This window comes from Diplotaxodon limnothrissa, linkage group LG22 (assembly GCF_057381915.1).
Source record: "Diplotaxodon limnothrissa isolate DT_005_m linkage group LG22, D_limnothrissa_male_GT1.1, whole genome shotgun sequence".
Taxonomy (NCBI): Eukaryota; Metazoa; Chordata; class Actinopteri; order Cichliformes; family Cichlidae; genus Diplotaxodon; species Diplotaxodon limnothrissa.
The window spans coordinates 24,780,660-24,805,030 of NC_140616.1; the positions used below are offsets into that span (position 1 = coordinate 24,780,660).

The 24,371-nt window shown below is 43.0% G+C and overlaps 1 protein-coding gene across 2 annotated transcripts; it reads right to left on the reverse strand.

The window, feature by feature from the left end:
* Positions 1 to 5,954: 5,954 nt before the first annotated feature.
* gja4 (gap junction protein alpha 4) lies at positions 5,955 to 9,735 on the reverse strand. 2 transcript variants are annotated; one of them, XM_085346864.1, is made up of 2 exons: positions 9,629 to 9,735; positions 5,955 to 7,929 (listed from the first exon to the last, which is right to left on the reverse strand). In XM_085346864.1, the coding sequence occupies exon 2, from the start codon at positions 7,924 to 7,926 to the stop codon at positions 6,799 to 6,801; it is 1,128 nt and encodes a 375-aa protein (XP_085202990.1). In that variant the 5' UTR covers positions 7,927 to 7,929; positions 9,629 to 9,735; the 3' UTR covers positions 5,955 to 6,798. The 2 variants fall into 2 exon arrangements, with proteins under 2 accessions (XP_085202990.1, XP_085202989.1); XM_085346863.1 differs by having other exon boundaries at positions 5,955 to 7,935.
* Positions 9,736 to 24,371: the final 14,636 nt, after the last annotated feature.

Consider the following 24,371-nt stretch of genomic DNA (forward strand, 5'->3'; position numbering starts at 1 on the left):
CATCAATTTTCTTCCACTTACCTGAATAAAGGTTGTGAAGGACATGGAGCCTATCCTGACTGTCACACGCCGAGAGGTTGGGTACACCCTGGAAAAATCACCACTTTGTCACATTTAATTGAACGCCAGTATTTTCTTTGCCATCTGAAGTTTTATGTATTTTCTAGCTTAATTTTTCTTTTTGCTCACAAATGTTTATTTTTGAGTCTTTTTATTTTCTCTAAGTGTGAAATTTGTGTGCAGCACACCAAAAATCACAATAATCCAAAAGAACCCGCAAATTGTTCCCTGGTTCCCTGTTGAGATGCTACCCAACACACCCAGCTCATTTAAATGTTTTCAGCCAGTCCTATGTGAGCTAATCATTGTTTCACTCCAGTCAAGCTCTTTATTTCAAAATAAGAGCACATCATTTTTCAAAAACCACATAAACAGCCGGACCTATATTTGTGCTCCACCAGATGGGATTAATAGGGTCCTTAAAGCCTTATAACAGTCGTCTGTGATAAAGCTGCCATTAATAGTGTGCCAGCTGATAATGCAGCAGTAACTGAGGAGGTGTACACATAGGTTTTACTTGCGGGTTTAGATCATGATGGCAGGTTAGTGGCATGCTGTTATCTCTGACATGTATCTGTGTAATGGCTACTGATATTTATGTGTAAACACTCCTCATGAGATATGCATCACTAAAAAAACATAAGGCAAAAATGGCCTTTAAAGAGCATTTTTATTTCACATGTATTATGACTGTAAACATGTGACCAGGGGCTTGACCTCCCCTTTGTTGACTTGTTTACTCGGGTCCCTCAGCCATGAAACAGAGGAGCTTTCCTAATGGACGATAACCTTTTCAGTGCGCCAAGATAAGTTCCGCTATGTTGCCCTGCCAGCTAGTTAAATGGGAAAGATTATGGAGTCCAGATTTACATTGGCACCAGAGTGGTAAATACTGCTGTATCAGCAGCCATCTTTGAGCCCTGTACTCCCCTCTTAAGTTTGCCATCAGTGGAATGACCCGCTCCACTCCAGTGACACCGGTTGTGCGTGTTTAGAGTCGCAATTACTTCAAGCTGGTGGAAGTTTCCATTTGAAGCTAATGAAGATAGAGAGGTGGAGGTGAGGCTTGCAACTAAATGCACCAGAGTTAACAGAGAATTGTGTGTGTGTGTATCCTCATGGGAACAATCAGAGGACAGGTCGGCCTGCTAACAATGGCCCGGCTCCTCAGAACTCGATAGTACTGTGGGAACCAAGTGCTTGAGGCTCCTGGGAAAGGAGGAGGTTGTGGGGAGGTGTTCCATTGTTCTTGCTGGAAGATGGGGATAATGGGTGTGGGTGATGCTGGCTGGGCTTTTATTTTTTTTTAAGGAGGTCCAAACCAACATCCTGAGTGGACAGGCTGGAGACATGCTCCCTCTGCTGCAGGAACAATAGAGCTGTCTGTCTGCTGGAAGGGCACTGCATCCCCCTATTAAACAACCACCACCTAGACACACACACACATTTGTGCAGAGAATACAAATCCAGCAGCACAGGTAGCTGTGTACCTAATGCAGTGTATACACTCGCAAAAGGCTGACCACAAACATACCAAGGGTCTCGTATTTGTGAAATCAGTGGAGCATCTTGGCTCCCCTAAACACACTGCTTTCATTTTAGTGCAATGTGTTCAGGGAAATTAATCGCATTTCCCTTCATGGTATTTTTTTTGACATTTTGAGCACAGCAGGACAAACTTATTACACTGATTTATTATCACCTTAAAAACCTGTTATGAAAATCACATTAGGGAACACAAACAAACATTAATGTGCTCCAATTATTTTTGCTCACGCATCTGACAGACAGTAGTCAGTGCCAAGGCTTTTGCTGCGCAGTGTCCACCTTGTATGTATTTGCATTGGAGATTATTTATCTGAATTTCAGGAGCAGAACCACACTTCATGCACTACCTTCTGTTTCTCTTCCATTAACTACTAGAAATGCTGTCAAACCTAAAGGAGGCTCTGCCCCCAGCGAGCGAAATCTCTTTGCTAAACAGAACAATGTGCAGATTTTAATATGACACAATTAGAGAAGGAGTTTTTCTGTCATGATCAGTAGTGTTTATTGTCCCAGACATGATAATCACATTTTGAATGTTTGCATTCAGAATAATGAAAATAAGTAACTGCTCACTTTTTAAAACTGTGGGTATGGTAAAGAAAAACGAAAACAAAACCTCAGTGGAAAACGTGAGGTCAAGGAAAAGTGTGAAGGAGAATGTTTAAGGAAAGAGAAGCGTGATACACAGCAAGCGCACTTACACTGAACTCCTTAATAATGTTGCAGCTGAGGGCAGTGTAGCTCCCCGGGTTGAGGAGGTGACTCATATTTTTATATTCAAAGGAAAATTCCCTGCATCCATCACTTATCTGAGACTGGCGCCAGGTAAAAATTAATTCACAAAATTAATTCAAAATGATCTTAAAGGTTGGTTATTCAGTAATGGACATTACTAAAGCAAACTTAATTCAAGTGAACTTTAAACTCATTAACACCGGTTAATATAGCTCATAAGAAGTAATGCTGTTGTAAATTTCAAAACAAACCGTTGTTGATTATTGAAATGGGAATGGAAAACACACTTATAATTAACATTTACACCATCGGAGTCACTTTGTCAGGTTTTTTGATTCTTTTCATGAAAGCAATCAAATCATGGATTCAGGGTTAATCATGGATGGTGCACCGCTCTAAATCATGTGGTGGAGTTTCCCCCTTTCCTTTCATAAAGGAAGTATGTATGCTTAAAGTGGTAATAAAGGAAGCATCCGGAGTGTTACTAATCAATATGACTATTTGACAGCCCCTTGTCTGTTTTGGTGTTCACCACACTGTACACCCGCCATCTACCCACAAACATAGCCCCAGGTTTGATTGATACTAAGGAGATTGTTTTAACAATATATATATATATATATATATATATATATATATATATATATATATATATATATATATATATATATATATATATATATATATATATGTTCATCACTACAAACAACCCATGTCACATAAGTTCACTTGGTCTTTTGAGGAAATGAAACATTGATCAGTGCAGATTTAAACACTGATGTGTAGCACAGCACGGCGTACACATATACACAGCTCTCTGTAAGATGTTTGTGAGGTATTGGCTCTCTTAATTGACTCCAGCCACACACACAGCAGGCGCTTTGCCCACTTTCCTCATCACCCTTTTATGGGGCAGCAGTGGCATAAGGTCAGCAAACACAGGGGAGTCCATTTAAAACAATGTAACAATGCCCACAGCGACTCCATTGTCAGGGTGAACAATCTTCAGCAACAAGTCCCCGGGGAGAAACAACACTGGAACGGGAAACAGATACAGGACCACTTCCTGTCGACAGTTTAAATTTAGGAACTGCTCAAAGTGTTTCTGTTGCATATTGTTGAGTAGCACAAATGCCCAAATTAAAGACGTGGTGCATGAACCGTGTGCATTGTTATGGATGCTGAGCGATTCGTGTGTCGGTATTGTTTGCATAGATTTCAAGAGAAACAAAGGGGGTTGGCACATGTAAGCTTTGCCTTTTCCACATTTAGATGAACCCCAGTATTGCTACTAAAATACTGCAGGAAACATTATTTCTAAACACATCCAGTTAAAGAAACATTGCACAGTTTTGGTGACCTCACCTAGCCTGTAGCTGCTGTTTTAAGGCCTGCTGTCTGAAAGCGTTTTGTGAAGTGAGGTAATGCTGGCCTTCTTAAGAGCGTGTTTGTGCATCTGAGTGCCTTGTTTGCCTTGTTCGGGGTCCTTTCCTTATAAACATGCAGGGCTTTCAGCAGTACAGCTGGCAGGAAGTATGACACTGGATCAGGCTGTTTTTGTCTAGCCTGGCACTCATTGCAGGTGAATCCTTTAAAGTCCTTCCAAAGGTTGGTGCTGGGCATGAGAGGTGGGCGGCACAACGGCTGACCTTTTATAATACCTGCTAGAGCTCGGCGGATATTTAAAGACCCTTCAAACTCCTTTATACTCCAAATGCTTCAGCATAGCTCTTTGCCCACGAGTATCCACGTACTGTATGCTCATTCACCAAACTAAAAGACTGTCTTTCTTTGTGTGATTAGCACCAGCACTGTGTGTGGCTTCACCAGCAGACTGAGGAAACGCATCAGCAGAGAATTCAACAATGTCAGGAAACACAGTAAGAATGGCATCTGATCCCAGGAGCTGCCTTTCTAACTACAAGTATAAGCCTCTCTCACTAATACAGCTCTTCCCATCTTATGGACTCCCTTCATGTTAGTTTCAGAGAGCAAGTATATTTAAACAAATGCAAATTCTATCAGATTATCTGGAAAGTGACTGGTTCCTTAGATCATTGGAAATAATCTAGACATGAATAATCTGTAATCAGACTAATAATAAATGTGAGAGTGTTTTATAAATGTTCAATTGCCCCATTAGAGAAACATGCGCTCGGATCACTTTCATTGTCGTCTAGGGAACTGAATTTCTCTGAAAAAAAAAATGGCTAAAGCAAAATAACCTACACTGTCTGTTGTTTTCATCCTCCTAGGTTTACATTTGCCTCGCTGAACAGGAGGTGAGAGTTGAGTCTGCAGATAGAGTAGAGCAGGACGTCGAGTCTCTGCACCTTGATGGGCTATTGAGGAAGACGGACGCAAAAGCTACTTCAGCTATTCGGTGTCTGGCTCCAGCAGGCGAGCGAGGGCTGATACGGGTCGCCCTGCGCAATCTGTTCCTTGGCCTTTTGGCTTTTTTGTGGAAACACAGACACAAACAATTACACGGACACATACACGCGAATGCAGACTGAGATTTAAAAAGAAACAGAATAAAAAAGGGCTTCACGGGAATGCCAGATGCTAGCCAAGTTCTCGTGAACAGGCATTAAAGTGGGCAGCTTCAGCAGGCTGTTTGGATTGTTTTCTCAACAGTATCTGCCAATATATCCTTGACATGCTCCTGCAATAAAAACACATTCCACTTTAAGCACACAGAAACAGGCTTCCTATTATTATTATTACACACTATAACATTTCTTTTTTTTTTGACAAACTGCTGTAAACTGAAAGTAAATGTCAGATTCTTCAGCTGCTTGTTGCAGATTTGACCTCTCAAACACACACACGCACACACGCACCTCACTTGAATTTCCCACCGACCACCTTTCCTGCCATAGATAACTGCTTATCATCATATCGACAGTCCAGTAAATTGCTGGAAATGAATGCTGTATTGCTGCAGAGCTACAAATCTAAAAAAGACGTATGAGTACATTCTTTCAGAGGCTGGGCGAGCACCTTTTGTCGAAGGTGCTGAGTTCTGTATTTTATCAATTGCTTTCATCAAAAAGAAAAAGAAAAAAAAAAACAGCGTTGGCCATCAGTGCAGTGCACTCCAGGGGAAATTAAATAGAGCCTGAATAAAGTGCGATTCTTCCTCGTATGAACTTTTACTGGCATTTTGAGTGATGGCCTTGTTGCCTGTGCAGCCACAGTTACATATTTGAAAACAGCCATTAAGTCAAAAGTGTTTTCCCTCCATTTTCCCCCCGTTTTCTCCCCTCAGTTGGTTGTGCCCATAATAGCGTGTAAAACCCATCCTCTCCTCCACACCTCTCTCTTTCTATTATTTATTCTATTATCTTCCTCTTGAATGATTAATTTCCTGTAGCGGAGACAGTATTTGGATAGCAGCAAGTGAGCAGTCGCTTAAGAGAGATTTTCCCCCGTAGAAATCTCATCCCTGTGTTTGGGAAAGAAAGGGAATAAAACCATGATGAACACAAAGCAGGCTGAAAGGTTCTGAAAGTATATCTGTGATGCAGTTATTGATTTTTTTTCATATGTTCATTATACTTTAAACTTTATTTCTTCAAAAAAATAATAAATATTATCACTTTGCAATATCTCAAAAATAAACATTAAATACAGTTTTCACAGAACAACTCGTTTCCTTTCTTTGAATTTGTACATTTCTGTACCGCTTTCAGCCCCGGTCGCGGCGCAAGATCAACCTCTAACCGACTAAAGGTTTAGTTTTCATTCATTCAAATGGATGCCTGTCTGTGTGTTGTGCTTTCCTTCTCTCTGTTTTCTTTGTAGATATTATGCTGCGGTTATTGGCGATAATAAGTCCCATAGTTTGGTTTCCCCTTTCCCTCTGCTCCTGCTCTCCAAGCCCGCATCCTCAACTTGAGCGGCAAAATTATATTGTGTGTGTGCATGCATGCGTGCGTGCCTGCATCCACGCAGTCATTATCCTCCCGGGACCTGAGCGTGATCCAGAGACCAGTACATTCCACAGGGTGGACAGAGCCTTTGGGAGAGAACTGGCTTCAAAAAGAAGTTACAGTGCAAATCTCCAGGGAGTATATTTAAATTTAACTCTCCAGTAAACTCTCACACAACACCCTATCCAAAGCCCACTTTCACATTCAGCACTAAAAACCCATTAAATGTAACGTTAAGGCATCTTATGACTTTAATCTTCTCTCACTGTGGAGGTGGAGTCTCATTTTCTTTGCCTTGGGGAGTGCTCTTTAAATTTTTCATTTTGAATAGGTCCATTTATCTGATAAATCTCTGTTTGAGTGTCTGTCAGCCTCTGAGGCATTACGTTCACAGTACAGTAGCTGTTCTTCTGTATCTTACTGTGCACTCCTGATAGTCAAGTGTGCAGGAAAATATTTATAAAAAAAAATCTGAAGCCCAAAAAACACTCCCATAGAAACATCAGTCTGACTGACTACATCATACATAATGCTTTTGTTTTGAGTGTCCCTTATGAGCACCCTTAGTAGTTTTTCCCGTGTGGTGTGCATGTTCCTTATAATGGACTCTAGGGGAATGTGTCTTTCTCATAGCACCCATACAGTTCACATAACTGGGAAGCGCGTCGCTCCCAGCATCTCCAGTTCCCCAGTTCACCTCTATGGGCATGTCCCCATAGCGCTCACAGGGGTTTGGACAGCGTGGAGCCTCACTCTGCACGGCGAGCTCAATATGTCTCCCTGCTTTATAAGCCTGTGATGCCTCCGTTTGGAGTTCTGGAGTCTTTTGTCGCACCGGTTCCTGCTCGGGCCGAGGTAGGTAGTCCTGTTGCTGGCGTTTTTCCAGGCGGTAGGCGATGGCAAGCTGGAGCAGATGGAGGAGCTCGAGGAGGTTTAGTAACAGGGAGATGGCAGCAATCACCTGAGTATAGATGGTGAAAATAGTCTTTTCTGTGGGTCGAGACACAAAGCAGTCCACCGTGTGGGGACAAGGGTACTTTTTACACTCAAACTTTGGTGCAATGAAGAAGCCATCGTAAAGGAACCAAAGCCCAACAATAAAGCCGACCTCTAAGAGGACTTTCAATAAGATGCTGAATGCGTATGCTCCCAGCAGCCTGCCTTTCAGTTTGGGCACCTCGGGAGACTTCTCTAGCCTTCTGCCTTTCATGCCACTCTTTTCTTTCTCTGTCTCTTCATTTTTTGTGATATTGCCTCTTTCTGTGTGAACTAGCCCATTTTTTCTTCCACCAGCACCTCCTTCTTCAGCTTGCTTCTCATCATCTTTTCTCCTGTCCTTCCCAGCCCTTATAGCCACATATCCAAAGTAAAAGATGGTCGGCGTGGAGACGAAGATGACCTGGAGGACAAAGTAGCGGAAGTGGGATATAGGGAAGGCTTTATCGTAGCAAACAGCAGTGCAGCCAGGCTGGATGGTATTGCAAACAAAGTCTGCTTGCTCGTCATCCCAGGCAGACTCAGCAGCAGTTCCCAGTACCAGCATGCGAAACAGAAAGAGTACGGTAAGCCAGACCCGGCCAATAGCTGTTGAATACTCCTGGCCCTCCTCCAGCAGGTGCTCCAGGAAGGACCAGTCAGCTCTGGACATCCTCTGCTCCTAACATGGAGACAACAGGTCATTAAAGTTACCCACAAAAGGTGCATAAGTTTTGGTAGGATTTTGTAGCATATATAAGTAATAACCTATCACAATCTACACCTTTTTCACCTCAAACTCTAATCTCAAGTGAAAGCTGTTCAGTCAGGTAGCATGGACCCATTAAACTTGTCTACAGGTCTAGTTTTTAATATGGGTCATATGGCCTCGTTTTCTTGACTGCTCAGTCGCTAAACAGGCTGAACCATTGTTACACTTAATCACGTACCTGGCACATTGTTATTACCATTACAAAATTGTTAGTGCTTTTCAAAACTCATAGCCAGAGCATAAACATTTAATCACACCTATAAGCAGCAAATGAGCTAAGTTTCTCCAACCTTTTCAGCATAATGGTGTCTCTATTTGCTGAGGAACGTATATCTGGCTGAAGCCCCCCTATTAGTTCTTCCATGAGCTCACACTCTTGTTAAGGTGGGGCCCCAACTCCTCATCATGGAGACGTGAAAAAGTGAGCCCCCCACTAAAATGAACTAAAACAAAAACATATGCTGCCAAAGTTAGCTTTTAGAATGAATGGGAAGGGGTGTACACTTTGTCTGTTCGCAGCAAACCGGGGTGAACAAGTCCAAATGAAGCAACGTTTACATAATGCAGGCACAAAGAATATATTCTATTCTGGGCTGGATGAATCAGTTCATTTATGCACACTTTAATTATACAGTTTAATTGATTTCATTTTAAAAAATAAAATGTGGTCAGTAATGGAAATGGAAGCCGTGGAAATCGTTAACGAGAAATGACACAGTCGGTGGCTTGTCGGGAAACTCAGCGCGCGCGTGCGAGTGCGCGCGCGCGCGCACACACACAACTGAATAAACATCCTGTGTGAGTGAGTTCAGGCTCTGCTGTGACACTTGTCTATTTGTTTATTCTATTAATATTTGTCTGTTATTTTCTCCCCCGTGAGAAGGAAAAACGTCTCAGACAGGGAAACTAAAAACTCTTCTGACAGCACGAGGAGTTTCAATGAACTGTCAGGGATACTGGCCCCAGCTGAACAGGCACAGAAATCGCTAACTTGACTGATCCTCTTTCGGGGGTATTGTCTCGAGGATGGCTGTTATCTCTACAAAACATACCACAGAATATCAGCAGACTAGTTGGAGGTCACTGTAGGAGATGGGAAAAGCATAGCATTGAGTTGATAAAGCAGACCATCCATATTAAGTATCAAAGCAACAACACAAAAGAAAAAAATAATCAACAAGTCAAATTAAGGTGAAGCAGGTCTCCCTTTTAAAGTAGTTTTAAAGCCGCCCGGCTTATTACTGTCCGACTTTATCAACACAGAAGGAAAAGAATAAGAAGCAGACTCGTTGTAAGATCTACCAAAGTTCAAGAACAACTTTAACAAGCCATCAAAAAGAATAAATTCTCCATTGAAAATAGATTTTATTCTAGGACTAGCCTATCATCCATCTCTGAAAAGATGGTTTTAAGGTTTCAGCCCAAGTGTAAATCGCTTTAAAAATATTACTAAGTTAATATTAATTACAAAAAAAGGAATCCAATAAATAAAAATATGTCAAACAACGTAGAGTATAATTCGGTCACTGACAACTAATCAGAACTGTATAGAGTGTATATGCCCGCCTTTTTTCTTTTTTTTTTTCACGGAAAACCTTCTCACCTTTCTCTCTCTAGAAGCCGGGTTTGTCTCCTTACAGCCTCACGGGTCCCAGCAAACAGTGCGTCTTTAATGTCACCTCCGCTCTATCCAGTAGTGGACTGCACTGCTGCTCCGGTCGGGTTATGTTTTGCCTTCTTTAAAAAGAATCGATGTAATCGGAAAAAGTGGGGAGAACTTTCCCATGCTTGCTCAAACCGGCCCTCCCTCAGGAACTTGGTCCAGGAAATGGGATGGATGAACTCACAGCGGTTCTGGTTAACTGCGCTCTGGTCTTAGCTTTGTTTAAAGACCGCAGATTTGCATTAATTGCATGGGAATGTCGCCTGCCTTCGGCAATTTAAAGGTTAGAGGTGCAAGAGTTTGGGGAAAAAGTAATAGTATGGCCTTTGTAGAGAAGGGAGTGACAAAAAATGTTTTAACGCGTTGCTGTGGAGTACAAATGAACATGAATAAACGTATTTTGTAAGTCGATCACTTTGTGCACATTATTGGGGCAGACTGAGTTATAATTGTTTTTCTAGCGTATAAAAACGAATAACCATCAATTAATAAGCATTTTAAATACCAGTGACGTTTATCTGATTTCGCTCCTAAGAGTGCAGGATAAACCATCTATATCTGTCCATATCTGTGCAGCCTTATGAACCTTATATTCTCGCCTACTGTGATTGTTGATAGTAGACTCCTGTAATTTTACATCATGCCACATAATGGCGCCAGTCCCCTTATTTCCAAGAAGCAAATCTCTTCAATAAAGGCCCGTAATTGGCTGTAATGTGAATATTGTTTAACTTACGTAAATCGGTTTTTGACTGAATTCCATCTTTATTTATAACTTCCTGTTTTTTTTTTAATTTGTTTGAATCCCTAAGGGCTTGTATTTTGTTATCATCATTCTATAATTTAATTTTTTTAAAGAATTTACTTTGTATTGTGTATAGCTGTGTGTGTACACGTGACTTATTAAGGTACCATCTAATCTAGAATAAGTCGCATTGCTGTACTGCTTTGCTGCACAGCACATGAGGACAAACTCTTGCTGCAAAAGAGTTTGTCTTCTTGTTGTGCTTCTTGGAAGTCTGCAGTCAGACCATGTATGCTTTTACTTCTTTTTTTTCATTCAAGGCCCAGACAATAGGCTAGTTGAGCACAGGTTTGGTTGCAGATGTTTGGCTATAGTCAATGTATATGATATAAATCACATATTCTATCCCTATTTAAGATCGGAATAATACAAAACCTTGAGGTCATAGACTGAATTAAGAAAAAAAACCCTTTCTTTTTTTAGACTACGAATACAGACTGCAAAAGAAGATGCTGAATGTTTAATTGAATATGTTAAACCACTTCTGTGAGAATTAAACCCTTCTCAAGTCACCAAGAATTTAAAATAGTGATTCCTTTTAAGTGAAAATTTTACTCACAATTACACAAAAAACAGCCTTGTTAGTCATAACGCTGTACAACACCAGATTGCGTGTCACAACATAGTCTGTCCCAGTTGAGCCACTTATCACCAGTGCACTTATAACTGTCTGATGGCACACTCGGGCCAATTAAAGCTTTTCCTGAAAAATCATCTCCTCTCAACCGCTCAAAATCATCACTGTGCTATTATAAAGTGTCAGTATGTAGATTTTGAGAAGAATTAGGAGGCCGGGTTCATCTCACCGGCTGCTGCACAAAGCGGACCAGGATAGAAAGCCCAGTAAATTGACAGTGAATCACTCTGACAGATCATCGTCTTGCTCTCTTCTTTGGTCATTACATCTGCAGATGAATGGCAAGGAGAGAAGTGAGGACACCTGACAGAGAGTAATAGAACTGTTTCCATTCAGGAGATGCACTATGTCTTCCTGTGTTCGGTGTGTTCTTCCCTACCGGTACAGTTATCAATGAAACTAATTGCCTGCCTCAACTTCAATCAATTCCTCACTGCTGGATACATTTTATCATTCGCTATTGTATTTTATGAGTGATTCGGTCCTGAGTGTGCATCGGCTAGCTCAATAATGCAGATATGAATATAGAGTGGGAGAAGTAATTCAAAGAACATCCCATTATGAGTTTTGGTGGAGGACGAGAGAGAAGGATTTTGAGGTTCTCTTTGTTGGCTTGCATCTGGTAAAACTACAAGGCTTAAACGATACAGACAGGTGTATTCCCGCAGGTTAAAATGAAGCAACAATGCCCTCATCCATTCACTTGACAGCTTCAGTCCCCTTAGAAAAAAAAGAAAGTAGTGACAGCAAACAAATCATGGCTATGTTTGTGTGCTTTTCTTCTTTAACATTAATAAATAAAGGACGGGGTGCTAAATCACCCTCATCTTGCTTTGCTAAATGATTAACTGCAAACACTGCCTGCAGTAAAACAAGCCACAACACCTCATATCCGATTGCTCTTTACCTTCTGACACAGTTCGCTGAGGTAAAAAACTATTTTTTACAAAAACTAAAGACATGCTGATCTTTCCAGCGTTTTCATCTACACTGAAAAAGTCCTAACAGTTATGTTGTGACATTACTGTGCAGATAATCCTTTTCTCTAATGGATATGAGACTTTGGTGGTCCCCGACTGTTTCTGCAATCAGCGGCAGGTCAGAATTTTCACTTATCCAGTAAAATATCTCGAAAGCAACCCTGAAACTTGCTGACATGCCAATTTTTAAGTTCACAGATAAAATATATCTGACATTTTGTCTGGTTCCATCATTATGTCAGAATTTCCATTTCTCCAATATACCCACCCACCAGCAATACTATGAGTTCTGGACTGCAGTTTCTCGATTGGTTGCTTGAGGCTGGTGAGTGAATGAATTGATCTCTACGAGTAATGAGATGCATTTAACAGATTTGTAGCCTGGTGCAAAAACCTCTGTGCATAGTTTCTCCCTTTTGAAATAACTTTGTAATTTTGGATTCTTTGGGTTTTGTTAAGGTTTGACAAGGCTTTTGATACAGGCAGGGGTAACTGACAACCATCTGGTGAATCTCACAGTGTTTGCTCTGCAGGTGCCTTTTAAATAAATTACATGACAAACAGCATGACCTGCTGTGTGGTATGGCCTGTCTAAGCTTTTGCTCTGGTATTTGTGAATGAAATTCTAATATTTTATTGGTCTGCCTTTTGCACCAGTAAGCAGGTAGCTGTATCTATGCATTGCACCCATAAGGCTTATGGGCCAGTTTGCTGACCACCCGCTTGTCTAAATTTGGTCACATCTGGCTCCACAACTCAAGGCTATAGGAGTATAAGGCCATGTCCATCATCTATATACAGTTTATAGTTAGTCCTAACTAGCATATGAAAAACTGCTAAAAACTCTAAACTAACACAATGAGCATTTTACTTTATGTTATTGTAGCTGTGATGTTTTTTTGATGCCAGTATTATCTCATTACATTCTCACGAAGATGCTAGGACAGCTGCTGAAAGCTTATTCTTGTTCATTATGTTGTTTTATCAGCACTATTTTTGCTCATGTGCCCACCTGCTTTCATCTTTTTTCAACACTGATTAATACATTTATGTGGGCCTTCATTTGCAGTGATTTACACTCTTGGATTTCTTGTTTTTGTTTTAACACTTTAAAGCCTGAACTGTGAAAAAATTGCTAAAATAATTCTCTTTTAAAAAACTGGAGTGTTTATTGAACCATCTTACAATTAAGAAAAGAAATTAACTAACAATTTGCGCAATTTTTGCTACATTTGGCATTTTTGTGCAATTTTAATGTTTATTGTATACAAAGCAAACACTCAGAGATTGCACCTTCCCCCTGAAGGGCAAGGGCAATTCAAAAGATATTGATATTTTATGGTGTTTTTATTAAATAATAATAATAATAATGGATTGCATTTATATAGTGCTTTTCAAGACCCTCAAAGTGCTTTACGATTCCACAATTCATTCACTCTCACATTCACACACTGGTGGAGGCAAGCTACAGTTGTAGCCACAGCTTCCCTGGGGCAGACTGACAGAAGCGAGGCTGCCATATCGATCCATCGGCCCCTCTGGCCATCACCAGTAGGCGGTAGGTGAAGTGTCTTGCTCAAGGACACAACGACCGAGACTGTCCAAGCCAGGGCTCGAACCGGCAACCTTGCGATCACAAGATGAACTGACAACTCTTGAGCCACGATTGCCTCTAAAATGTGCTGATGTCAGCATTGTTAATGTGGAAATCTGGTGTAGTATAATCATTTTTATTTGTAACTTTGATGCCATATAATTTTGTACAAACAAAGAAAGTGCTTATGTCCCCCACTGACTAATACATTGCTTTAAAGTTAGGAAATACACCAATAGAAATTAAAGCTTTTTCCTGATTCATGTGACCTTGACCTTTGCCCTATGACCTTGAAGTATTACCTACTGAAATGGTGTATTTTATTATCTTTAAACATAGCTCTCTACATGACCTTTCATATGATATATTGTTTGATACAGTTTCTCAAAAATTTTCTTCATGGTCAGTTTTGACCTTAGGCACTAACAGGGAAGTTGATGGTGCCAGCACTTAGCCTGCTCATGACTGCCAAGGCATGCTATAAAGTTGTGATGTTTGAAGATGATCTATAGAAAATTGTGGGTAATATTCGTTTTTAACTGATTTTCACATGTGCATGAGGTTGACCCAATTAGTCACCAAAATGAAATTAGCTCAAGCTGTTACTGATATCTGTTATCACACAAAACTTTAACATGATATCTTGAAACCTGAGGATGCTAGGCTGCTAACAAACAGACAGACACACACACAAATGGAACATACTCCCCCCCTTCATATAAGGGGACATATAAGGGGGTTAGGGTTAAAAATAACACTGATGATGTATAGGTCCCCGAAACTCACGTATCAAATATGACATGTATGATGTTACAATGTTATGATCGAAAACGGATGCAGCTGCATTTCCCTAACATCACTGTGTCACAGCCGTCACACTCAGAGAGAAATGCAAATACCTTTTGCCATGTTTTATTGTGCAAAAATTAAGTTTCAAGTCTTAATGTGAAAATCTTATTTCTTCCACTGGATGTGTTTTTCCAGGGGATAGCACAAGATTGACTCTATCAGTTGTGTTAACAGTAAATTTCCCGCACAGCAGGCACTGTGTGTCTATCACTGCTGTCTGGTTAGTAAAGATGTCAACACTACATCAGCTATGGATTCTGGGTTGCACAGCTTTGCGTATTTTTTTGATGAAATATGCATGACACAGGCAGAGCTGTAGTTCTTCTGAAGCGATAAAGATATACATAGATACACCGGCTGCGGGGAGAAGGGTTGTGACAGGGATTTCAACAGTGATAGCTGAAACTAAATACAGCTATATCCTGTATCTGGTTCTTTACGATTTATATTGTTCGATTATATCTTAAGAATTCAGAGTTCTCCTCTTTACTCTTACTCCCTCGTATGTCTCCCATGTGTCCCTGATGAAGTCAGGCCGCCTACCCATAGTGGTGTCTAGATCTCAGTGTGGTCCTCTTACAGTACACTGTGTCACCCAGTCTTGTTACACCTATGGACAGACACTATTGATTGGAGCCAGCTTGGAGCATTGCCATGAAAGTGCACATTGGCAGCTGCTGACATCTTTATTAGAAAAGCCGGACAAGGAGGATCAGCAAGTTTCCCCTTATCAAAAGCCCAAAGGGCATGAACCAGCTACAGCGCACATCACATTTGTTTGGGGATCAATTGACTGGCCGGACTTTTGTAGGGGATCAATTAGTTCTGTCCACTGGGCATAATACACTCTGGCGAAAAAAAAATCAAAGTCAAAGTTAAAGACATGACTGGGGGATAGGACAGGGAGAAAGAATGAAAGAAAGAGAGGGAGAGAAAGAAAACCAAAGGGGAGAAGAGACGGTGAGAAGGGGGGGAAGAAAGAAAAAAACAAACAAACAAACAAAAACAAATCACCTGGGTCACCTGTATGGAGAAAAAAACAGAAGAGAAAGCAAACAACAAAGAGCAACATAATAAAAAAAACAGCACCATCACAATAAACTAGCTAGCAGTAGATATCAGTAGATACTAAATAATAAACGATATTGTGCAGCACGCAAGATAGACAGCGCACAATGTGCTTTGAGGCAGCAGCCAAGAAAGGTGTAGTCCGCGTCTGTGAATACCCGTGTGTACACCTGTGTGCACACCTGTGTGGATCAGCATGCTTGCATTCCAAAGGTTTCTCCATGTAACGATCTGCTAGGGAGTGTGGGGAGCCACAGCCCCGTCCTCCAGGGTATGAAGCAGGTATGGAGGAGATCAAAACTCCAGACATCCAGAGGCAAGCCCTCTTACGAGTGATTATCTGATGCTTGGCATGAATTCAAAATGTCATGGTCCGTGGTCCTGTGTCTGTGGAATGCGTGATGCTCGGGTAGCCACACCCCCGGGCTGGGCCATCACCAGCACACCTGCTCTCCATCACGGTGATTACACGGAGATCCACTTAATCCGGCGCTGACGGATGCTCCACGCCAGTCCGTTAGTCATCCCCACAGTGGTAACCAGACTTCCACGAAAAGTGTGCATTCTCTTCTGCTTGGAACTTTGTTTAACCTGCCTACTTCTGTCCAGGTTTCTACTCGGCGTCTGCTACCTGCCTGTCCTCCGGCTCAACTGGATCTCGCGGTGCTCACCTGGCCCACGCGCCATTCCCACGGACTTCCTGCCCCCACGGACTGCCACACTTCCCTCCCGAGCACCCACGGTCCTGTTCTATCGTAAGCCCCTACTCTAACTCAGTCCTGATATGTTTTCCCCGCTTCCTGGCTCCCTAGTAATCATCTCCCCTTTCTATTGCAGCCCCCCGCCGTCTCGATCCCGGCTTCCTCGTGTCATTGTTTCCCCGGGTTTTTAGTTTCTGTTTTGCTCTCTAATTTCCCCGGGTCGCCTTTCGTTGTTTCAATAAAGTGTCTTTCTGTTAGCTCGGAGTCTGCGCCTGGATCCTTTCGTGCCCGCGCACCACGGCCCATGACACAAAAACTGTTCTCACTGACTTAAATGTTCACTATAGTAGTTTTACACATGCACTGCAGACCTGAACTTTTCTAGTTAGTATCTGATGGATGCATGTAAAACTGTAAGTATCTGACTAGGTCTAAATGGACATTAAACAGTATTTATATTGCCAGCTTGTCTCGCAGATGTCCACATCGACACAGCTTCAGCTGGTCAGCATCCTCACCTATACCAAATATTACCAAGTATTACCAGCAGTAGAACTAACTCCTGCCCACTACATTATGTCTTAAAAGACTACAGCTGACTGTGTCCCGACCTGACTCTCCCAACATTTTCTGGATTTAATGAGGGAAAACAGCTTATGTAACTTGTGAGCTGGGGTCTCTCAGTAAAATTATAATATAAGACTGAAGCTGCATTAACACTGTAAGCAATTCTCTCATCGCATTGCCTTAAAACCGGTGGTTGGTCATTTGCGAGATTATATGCTCCGGTTACTTAGGTAACGCTCTAATGTATTTTCTGTCAGGTCATATTGTCAATCAACTGTATCCTGCACTCTTATTGGTACTCCCTTCAATCGCTTGCGTCAAAGCTGACAGAAGGGATTGTTTTCACCCATTTTACTTGAAGTCCCCAAATGTCATTGACTTTGTGTGGTCTCTGGTCTCCACATCAAAGGAAAATTCATCCATACTGGGCACACCTTAAGTCTGGTAGTTCATCATTATTGCAGATAAAATATATACAATATGGCTCAACCAGTAATTGCGCTTTTAGATGAGGTACTGTACTCAAGTTTTATTCATATTGTTTCCTCATAACTTTAGCTAATGTTAGATTAGCTGTTAACTTACCAGTAGTTAGTTTATTTAGACTATCTACATAACAGCTGTAGCTAATGTTAGGTGTCAAATTCAGTAGTAGATGAGTACCATTATTCATGATTAAAACAACCATACATTCTTCTTCTTTTTCTTATATAGTTCAGGATTGGAGTCATCGGGCAACAGGCTGGGTAACAGAGGGCAGGGCTAACACAGACAGACAACCATTCACAGACTTTCACACCTTTGGACAATTTAGAATCACCAATAGACCTGACCTCACTAACTGCATGTCTTAACTCCGCCAAGGACCGTCCTAAGCCCGACTGCAAAAGGAGGAAGGTGGTCACCCTGCCGAAGTGACCAGAACCGGGAGACCGGGGAAAACAGGTACGAATCCGATGGACAGCTCTGAATTAAATTCTTCGTTTAATGCTACCGCATCCGGGGCAGCCGATGCACCAGTATTGGGGAACCAGGATGCTGGTGAGAAATGGGCTACTGGCCGAAGAAACCGAAAGATCATCACACTGAAAGTGGAAATACAAATCGCCGTGTGGAATGTTCGAACTGGTCACCACATCGGCCAAAAAGAAATAATTGCCAAGGAACTCCTGAGCTGCAAAATCGACATTCCAGCTTTATCCGCACGCAAAGCTACTGGTCCGGACGGGATTCCCGGCCGCGTCCTCAAGTCATGCGCGGCTCAGCTGGCTGGAGTGTTCACGCACATCTTCAACCTTTCCCTCTCTCTGTCTGTAGTCCCAGCCTGCTTCAAAATGGCCAACATCGTCCCTGTACCCAAATCCTCCACCATCTCCTCATTGAACGACTGGCGACCTGTAGCCCTGACCCCCATCGTAAGCAAATGCTTCGAGAAGCTGGTCAGGGACTTCATCTGCTCTGCACTACCCGACTCACTGGACCCTCTACAGTTCGCATACCGCCACAGCAGGTCCACTGATGATGCCATAGCCCTGACACTACATACTGCCCTGTCACACCTGGAGAAGAGAGACACGTATGTGAGGATGCTGTTTGTAGATTACAGCTCAGCATTCAATACCATCGTTCCCTCGAAGCTGGACAGGAAACTGCAGGATCTAGGACTGAGCAGCTCCCTCTGCAGCTGGATCCTTAGCTTCCTGTCTGACAGACGCCAGGTGGTCAGACTGGGCAGCATCACCTCATCCCCCATCACACTGAACACTGGTGCTCCACAGGGGTGTGTACTGAGCCCTCTCCTGTACTCACTCTACACCTACAACTGCACGGCCACTAACAACTCCAACATCATTGTGAAGTTTGCGGACGACACTACAGTAGTGGGTCTTATCACCAACAGTGATGAGACGGCTTACAGGGAGGAGGTCAGCGCCCTGACCCACTGGTGTCAAGACAACCATCTCACCCTCAACGTCGCAAAGACAAAGGAGTTGATAGTGGACTTCCGGAGGTGCAGAGAAGTACACACCCCCATCACCATCAGCGGCGCTGCTGTGGAGAGAGTGAGCAGCTTCCGGTTCCTTGGTGTACATCTGGCTGAGGATCTTACGTGGTCAGTACACACAAACAAAACAGTGAAGAAGGCGCAGCAGCGCCTCTTCTTTCTCAGGAGACTGAAAAGATTCGGCATGAGCCCCCGCATCCTCAGGACCTTCTATCACTGTGCCATTGAGAGCATCCTCACTGGATGCATCACCACCTGGTATGGCAACAGCACCGCCTACAACTGCAAAGCTCTCCAGCGAGTAGTGCGGTGCTCTGAACGGATAATTGGAGGTGAGCTTCCCTCCCTCCAAGACATCTATAGGAAGCGGTGCCTGAGGAAAGCGGGGAGGATCATCAAGGACTCCAGTCACCCCAGCCATAAACTGTTCAGACTGCTTCCATCAGGAAGGAGGTTCTGCAGCATCCGGTCCCGTACCAGCAGACTGAGAGACAGCTTTTTCCATCAGGCCATCAGACTGCTGAAGACTTCATAGACACCTCAGCTTCACTACTGGAACTTCAACATTATGCACTCCATACTGTACAGTAATGCCACTGTTTTGCACATGTCTCACTCTGTATATTTTATTTTATATATTTTATTTATTGTTTACTCTATTTAATTTGTAAAATATGTGTACACACACACACACACACACACACACACACACACACACACACGTAGAAAAATATTTAGTATACACATCCAGAAATGCATATACTATTATATATTGTACATATATTTATTAGTTTCAGATGTAGCCATTCTTGTATTTTGCTTGTTTACATTATTGTATTTTGCACAACTCTGTTGCTTGTGAAGCTCGCACACAAGAATTTCACTCACATGTGCTGTACCAATGTACCTGCACATGTGATGTGACAATAAAAGTGATTTGATTTGATTTGATTTGATTTGATTTGATTTGATTTGATTTGATCCGAACTATGACTCACAGCATCGGGAAAGATGGTCGTCGAACCACCGCTCACCGACAACCAGATGGCACTCTACTATTGGGGTGGAGAAAAACGAAAGGCAGGAGTCGGCTTCATAGTTGCCCGTCGTGCAACCAAGAGTGTCGTTGCATTCCAGCCGATCTCCGATTGCCTTGCAGTGCTCACCATCAGCGGTACCATCAAAACACACCTCGACACCATCTACGCACCAACTGAGACAAGTCCAGACCCAGCCAAGGATGATTTCTATAACCAACTACAACACATGTTGGATTCAGTCTCGCAGACCGAATTGATCATACTGGCTGGAGACTTCAACGCCCACACAGGCACCGATCGGACTGGGTGGGAAAGCACGATGAGCCGTTTTGGACATGGTGTAATGAATAACAATGGTTTGCGCCTTTTGTCCTTCACCAACACCTACAACTTCATCATCGGAAACACCCAATTTCAACATCCAAAGAAACATCAACTCACATGACGAAATCCAATGGGCGACGACTCGCCGATGTTGGACTACATCCTGATCAACTCCCGTTTCTGATCATCACTTAAGGATGTTTGTTCGATGTGCAGCCCAGATTGTGGATCAGACCACTATCTTGTGCGTGCAGTGATAAAACTTCAACTACAAAGAGCCAAACGCAAATAGCGCCCATCTGCAAAGCTCGACTGGAAATGCCTGTTAGATCCCACTCGCAAGGCGGAATTTCAAAAAGCATTATCCAACCGTTTTGCAACACTGGTGCCATCTCAAGGCGTCAACGTTGAAGAGCAACAAGTTTCGGACGCCATCATGGAAAGCGCCAAAGAACTGTGCCCTCCCATACGCCGCCAAACACAGCCATGGATATCCGATGAATGCCTCGATATGATAGATGAACAAAAATGTGTGAAGCTGGTCGACTTTGAGCGATATTGTTAGCTCAGCAATGACGTCCGATGCAGAATGAAGGAAGAACGTGAGGCTTACTGGAACCAAGTAGCGGCTGACTTGGAAGATGCAGCCTCAAAGCACGAATACCACACAATTTATCGAACGCTCCGACACCTGAGTGGAAAAACCAAATCAACAAACGACAACATCCGAAAGGCCAATGGCACCTTCGTACGATCATTGACTGAGCAGCTACAGCGTCGGAAGTAGTTCTTCGAGACACTGTACAATCACGCCACAAGGACCACCAGCAGAACCGCCACCCATCGAGGCACCAGAGACCCCGATGTCCGATGATGAACTGACCCTGGCAGAGGTGAAGATGGCCATCCAGACTTTGAAGACTGGTAAAGCACCTGGTGTGGATGCAATCACTGCAGAATCAATTAAGGCTGGCGGTGATGTTCTTCTCCAATGAGTGCACCTTCTTCTGCAAAATATCTGGCGCACGGGGACGATTCCGAGACAACGGAAGAAAGCCATCATTATCCCAATCTTCAAAAAAGGTGACAACCGAGAATGCCAAAACTATTGTGGCATCGGTCTGCTCTCGATCGTTGGAAAAGTCTTCATGAAAGTAATACAATCACGCCTGCAGAAACATCATGAACAAATGAGCCGTGAGGAGCAAGCTGGCTTCAGATCTCACCGTGGATGCTGTGACCAGATATTCAGCATTCTCCAGGTGATGGAGGAGCAAATTCTATGTGGGAAATGGATGGTCATCATCTTTATTGACTTTCAATCCACATTGGACTGCATCAATTGGCCAGCACTTTGGATAGCGCTGGAGACCGAGCACATCCCACCAAAAGTCATTAAACTCCTGCAGGAAAATTTCAACGGATCATGCAGCCAAATACGCATCCGTAATGAGCTGTCGACTAAATTCACTAACTTCACCATCTGGAGTCTGCCAGGGAGACATCGCCTCACTGCTGCTCTTCAACATCGTAGTCAACACCATCATGAGGAAAGTCTTCAGGGGCAGACGCGGAGTCCAGTTTGATGAAAATGCCACCGTGACAGATCTTATGTTTGCAAATGACAGCAGTGTGTTGGCCGAGGATGACGCCTAAGCCACGGACGTTCAATATAAGATCGCAGGTGCTGCCGGGTCATATGGCTTGAAGATAAACACTGACAAGACGAAGGTGTTGACAACAGATGGGTTGCCTGCCAACGTCTACCTCAACGGTATCCAAATAGAGCAAGTCCAGCAGTTCAAATACCTGGGCTCACTGATCGAGCAAAGGAAGGTCGCGTCCACGGCAGAGAGCCACAGTCGAATAGGTCAAGCAACTGCAGCATTCACTTCTCTAAAGTGGTGCTTGTGGAAGTGAACCAATATTTCCATCTTGACCAAAATCCGCCTTTTCCGGACGCTGATCCTCCCGATACTACTCTATGGATCCGAAACGTGGACAGTGCTCAAAGTGGACCTCAACAAACTCGGAGTTTTCCAGATGCACTGCCTTTGACAGATATTACAAGTATCACTTCGAGACCGCCTTCGAAACGAGGACATCCGACGGAGATGCGACAACCAACTGCCAATCGATGGGCAAATTAAAAAACGCAGATACGCAGATTGCGATGGTTTGGTCATGTGTGTCGAATGGATGTGAGCAGACTACCACATCAACTCCTCTGGCGTAAACAACCCACCCAGTTGATAATCCACTGAACGGCACAGAAGAAAACATGGCTAAAACAGGTCAAAGATGACATCAAGGGCAGAATAAATCTCGACGAGGCCAGGACAATCGCCAACGATCGCCATGCATGGCAACGAGTTGTGAAGGAAATTCGACAACCATTGGCTCCCACAGCAGTCGATCCAGACCCAACGCCAGCTAGGGAGAGAGAAGAGCTGCATGTCTTTGGACTGTGGGAGGAAGCCAGAGTACCCAGAGAGAACCCATGTAGACATGGGGAGAACATGTGAACTCCACACAGAAAGGCTGGATAGTGGATTTGAACCCAAGACCTTCTTGCTTTGAGGGAATTGCGCTAACCATCGCACCCCTGACATAAAAGCACTAAAGATAACTTTTATGTTCAATTTTACCTTTAAATATTCACATTTCATTTTGCCTTCAAGCTTGGCTACTAGGGAAAAAATAATCACATATTTTTCCATCTTGGTTCCAGTTTTCCAACAAATGCGTAAAACCTCCTCTTGTTTACTCCCACAATGGAAAATGCTTGATGCCTGCTATTCTCTGTGATGCATAGACGTACACTCAAATGTTGCTGGGATATATGGGAATGGTTGTACAAAGCTAATTTTAATCTGATATTTTGATCCTTAGAGAAGAAAGATTAGTATCTGCTTTTGCCGCTGACTTCGAATTTCTTTTCTGCAGATGGCAGAAATGAAGAATACCTGCATCGTCTACTCTCAGGCCCTTGGAAATACCTAAAGAGGGGCTTGGGGTTTTCCAAATAACAATCCAGCTGATGTTTCTGTTGCAGAAAATCACATTTCCAATTTCTTCTGTAATCATGCAATCCAGGGTTTCAATCACAAGAACTTCTTAAAGCAGCTGGTTTGCAAGAGAAAAATAAAGAATTCTTTTACAACGCCAACATGGAACCAGTTTGTTGTGAGCCAAGGTCAAGGTCTTCTGTCATCGGGCTTTAGCATAGTTCAGACAAGTGCTAATGAAGACACAAACAGATCTGCTGGGGGGCTGTGAAGCAGGTGGCGCAAGGCTGTACTCTAAACGATTCCGCCCTGATGATGAATGCCCGCAACATACATGAGTGGAAGAGGCGCATGTTGTGCCATGTTGAAAATGTAGATATTACTCCTTGACCCAATGAACCAATAAATATTCATTAGGCTGTCTTACATTGAGACAGCAAGGCTACTGACTCTTCACTGATATTGCTGTGCAGGAAAAACTGAAGCGCCATGACTGAGAATGCAACCGGCACGAGAAGAAGCGGAGGTCGCAAATATGTAAACACACTGAAGGGTGGATTTCTATACATTTTACATGAATGTTAAGGCATGCTTGTAGCAGAGCTTGGAGGCAAGTGCTGCGTGTTGAGTATTTGAGAATTTTTGCAACAGCTAGGCCCTTCTGTTGAAGCTGGTGTGTGTGGGAGCATATGTATGTATATTTAGAGAGTAATCAAAGGCAGATGTGAGCACATGTTTGGAGATTTAACATGGTTTAACACCAAGCAGAATAACCATCTCCGATCTTTACCCATCCTGACGCTTTCATCCTGACAGCCAGCACGTTTTCTGTTAAAAGTGCTCACATGCACATGCAGACAGTCTCACACAGTGGCCTGTATCAGCGTCACTGACCATGGTGCTGAAACCAAAGGGCTTTCGGATGGAGCCGAGCTGCTCCACAAATGTCACTGCTATGGAGAACAAAAAGGGGGGTGTTACACGTCACACACACTTGTTACAAGTGCAGTTCTTCTGAAACTGTGTTTCCCCTGCTTGCTCCAGACGCTTAATTGTTGCTGAAAGTGCAGCAGCAGTAAAGTGCAACGTGGATATGGAACGCGTT